General features: G+C 49.0%; 1 protein-coding gene across 1 annotated transcript in view; it reads right to left on the bottom strand.

Moving 5' to 3' along the window:
• The window catches only part of WDR3 (WD repeat domain 3), a 28,752-nt gene extending 25,710 nt beyond the window's left edge, over positions 1-3,042 (bottom strand). The window contains exons 1-4 of the mRNA XM_072880852.1: positions 2,752-3,042; positions 1,521-1,730; positions 946-1,064; positions 14-92 (exon numbers count right to left, since the gene is read on the bottom strand). Of these exons, the coding sequence (XP_072736953.1) occupies positions 14-92; positions 946-1,064; positions 1,521-1,730; positions 2,752-2,922 (579 nt within the window). The 5' untranslated portion in view covers positions 2,923-3,042. The remainder of the gene's footprint in view (positions 1-13; positions 93-945; positions 1,065-1,520; positions 1,731-2,751) is intronic.
• Between the last annotated feature and the right edge of the window lie 76 nt (positions 3,043-3,118).

Consider the following 3,118-nt stretch of genomic DNA (forward strand, 5'->3'; position numbering starts at 1 on the left):
ACATCCTCTTTACCTCAGTACGGTGTCCAACCAGAGTTTTGAAGCAGTGCTGTGTGTCCAGATCCCACCATTTCACCAATGTGTCTTTGCCACTGGAACAAAGAACAAAAACTCAAGACATGAGGAAAGACTGCCAGAGCTCATGTGCTTAGAAAAGTGGTAGAAATACAAAACAGCTAGAACATGCCACAACATATCACAGAGCAGCTGCTCAGACATTGAATTTCACAAGCTAAGCAAGGACAAAGTATAGCAATACAAAGGTGCTGCAAAAAGGTATCTAGTAAGTTACTGAAAACTGCTTCCTCCTCTGGATTCGGCTGCAAGCCCCAGTGTCACACAGCCTCCTTTCTCGCTTATTTAGGGTGAGAACAGTAAGTGCAAAGTGCTGATCAATTAAATACTTGAGCAAGAGTATCTTCTGTCAACTGTTTATTATTAAAGGGACACAGCCAACTAGCAGCTCGTGTTGAATAACTAAAAACCAACTCAAAAAAACACCTATTATCTTTTAATTCATGCCTATAATTATAGCCTACTAGGAAGCAATTTTTCTGTCACATTGCTGTGTGAATTACACATACAGAAGGTAAGCCTGCTTAATTCTTCAAGAAAAACAGCAAAAATGGTTACATACATAATGAACATATTATCGCTATTCCTTGTTACAATAATTCTAGTTGCTATATTTACCAGCAAATCAAACCCTTTTCCAAACACTATTTTTAAGGATAGCCATTTCAGTTCCACTTAACACATTTGGATTCAGGCACCGGACTTTTGAAATACGCAGACATGACAAAATCATATTCTAAGATACTGGTGGGTCCGAGATATCATGAGTCGAGAAGGAAAATACAAATGGCTGTAGCATCTAGGATGTCTAAATTGCAAGTAAAACCATGCCTGCTTTCCTGATCAACCACTACACTTAGCCTGGCTCACCTCGTGACCAATAGGTTCTTCTCCTTCAAGAAAAGGACTTGAGTGACAGCATCCTTGTGTCCTCTCAGCCGGTACAGACCGCTCTCATTGATGACATCCCACATGATGACATCTGTATCCTGGAACAGACAGAGTGTCTCCAAGGGACTGGCATTTGTCTCTGCAAAATGTCTACCTCTGCTATGAGACAGAAAAGGTTACCTGAGAGCCAGCTTTCTCACTCTGAATTCGAATGTTAGGGATGATTAATGCAAGTGACATTCCTTCCCCCAAGGTGCATTCAGACCAACAGATGCACCTCTGCCCTGCCTTTTGCTATTCCTGACCTCAGAAGCTTCTCCACCTTTAACAGCTCTTCTAGTATCCCACTCCTGCCCTGCAGTCCCCGCTGCTCTCCCAGGCCTGGGCTCCCCAACTCCATCACTGTCTTAGAGCCCTAACTCCTCTCATTGCCATCCTCTAGCTACAGGCAGAGGCCACATAACCCACTTAAAATACCAAAGACTTTAGTGCAGGTCAGCCTTCTCCACAGAGCACCTCTATGAAGGGCTGTCCTCCAGATGTGCAGCTCTCACCTTTGAACCAGATACCAGCCGGCCACCCAGATGGTCATACTGCAGGGCTGTAACTGCAGCCTTGTGTCCATTGAAAGTGATATTTGCTTCTCCACTTAGGAGGCTGAAGACACGGATTGATCCATCTTCATACCCAACAGCCAAGTGCAGCCCATCTGGAGAGGGGCAGAGGCAACTGACCTCCTGCTTGAGACCCTTAAGGATAAGAACCTGCAATTGTTAGGAGACAAAACACGTATAATGTTGATAAATGGCACGTCAGAGCCAGATACTTACACAGCAGAAAGAATATACTCTGCTCTTCTACAGAACTTCCAAGTGAGCACTTCTGACACTTCAGAAGTTCATTTTTCAGCTTCCTGCACCGAATACAGTGTCACTAGCCTCATTTTATAAGGCAGACAGCAGTTAGAAGGGAAGTAATTTCTCATAATCAAACAGGAAACTGGTGCAGAATGTGGCCTGGAACTCAGAAGCCCAAATTTCTGCCCCTGCATTTTAAATGCCAGAAAGCGAGGAACACTGTTTGAGAATAAAATGTGAAAGCTTTTTTCTGACCCATCCTCTCTTGCTTGGCCTGTCTCAGGACAGAACTGCTTTTCCACAGACTGCACAAGAACTTGAGAATGATAAAAACATCTCCAAAACAACATGCCAGCAGTCACCACTCTAGGGGCTGTAAAGCAAATCCTGAATTCAGTTTGCAGTGGATAGTAGTACTTACAATGATTTCAGAATCTGACAGGAGGAAACAAGTGGCAAAGTCCTTAAAGTCACCCCTCACAAACCCCCTATGGGATACAACTTTCACATGGGAAGCCCAGTTCCACAGCTGAAACACAAACTCCACGACATCCCTGTTTCATCCCAGAACTTTCACACAGCGCTGCTGCTGGTCGCCAGGTAAAAAGGCAACAGGTTTCCAGTCACTGTGGCAGCAACTACTCTTCCCCAAATGAGGTACCAAAGGCAAATCCTAAAGGATCAACAGTGAGATTCAGCCAGGGCGCACCCAGAGCTGCAGACTCGCACCACAAGCAAAGCTCAAGGAGTGCTCAGACTGCAGAAAAGGGGGAAAACCGTGGAGGTGACACTTCCCTTAAAACGTTGCCCACTAACATAAACAGCTTTGCTTCAGATGGTTCAAAAGCGCCGCACACTACACCCCCCGCTCCTCATCAGCCCCCCCCGCGCCCTGCCACCGCAGCCCCAGGGAAGGCCCCGCTCTCACCTTCTCTCCTTTCCGCGTGTCCCACACGAAGACGTGCTCGCAGGCCGGCACGGCCACGCAGCGGCCCCGCTCGCCGCGCAGCGCCACGAAGGCCGCATTGCCCCTGGCACTGGCCACCAGCCCGAAGAGCGCGGCCGGCCCGTACCGCAGGTACTGCCGGGTGAGGCCCATGGCGGCGCCGAGGGGAGAGCCGGGCTGCGGAGGGAAGGTGCTGAGGAAACCCCGTCTCGCCCAGCCCGGCCGCTGGAACCTGCCGCCACGCGTGCCGAGCGCCTGCCCCCTCACTCCCGAGGCCGGAAGTACGTCCGAGTGAGCGGGGACAGCCTTCGCCGGAAGTGAGGCGTGAAGCCGGCGGCCGGGCAGCCCG

The sequence above is a fragment of the Ciconia boyciana genome, chromosome 1, assembly GCF_034638445.1.
Source record: "Ciconia boyciana chromosome 1, ASM3463844v1, whole genome shotgun sequence".
Classification (NCBI taxonomy): Eukaryota; Metazoa; Chordata; class Aves; order Ciconiiformes; family Ciconiidae; genus Ciconia; species Ciconia boyciana.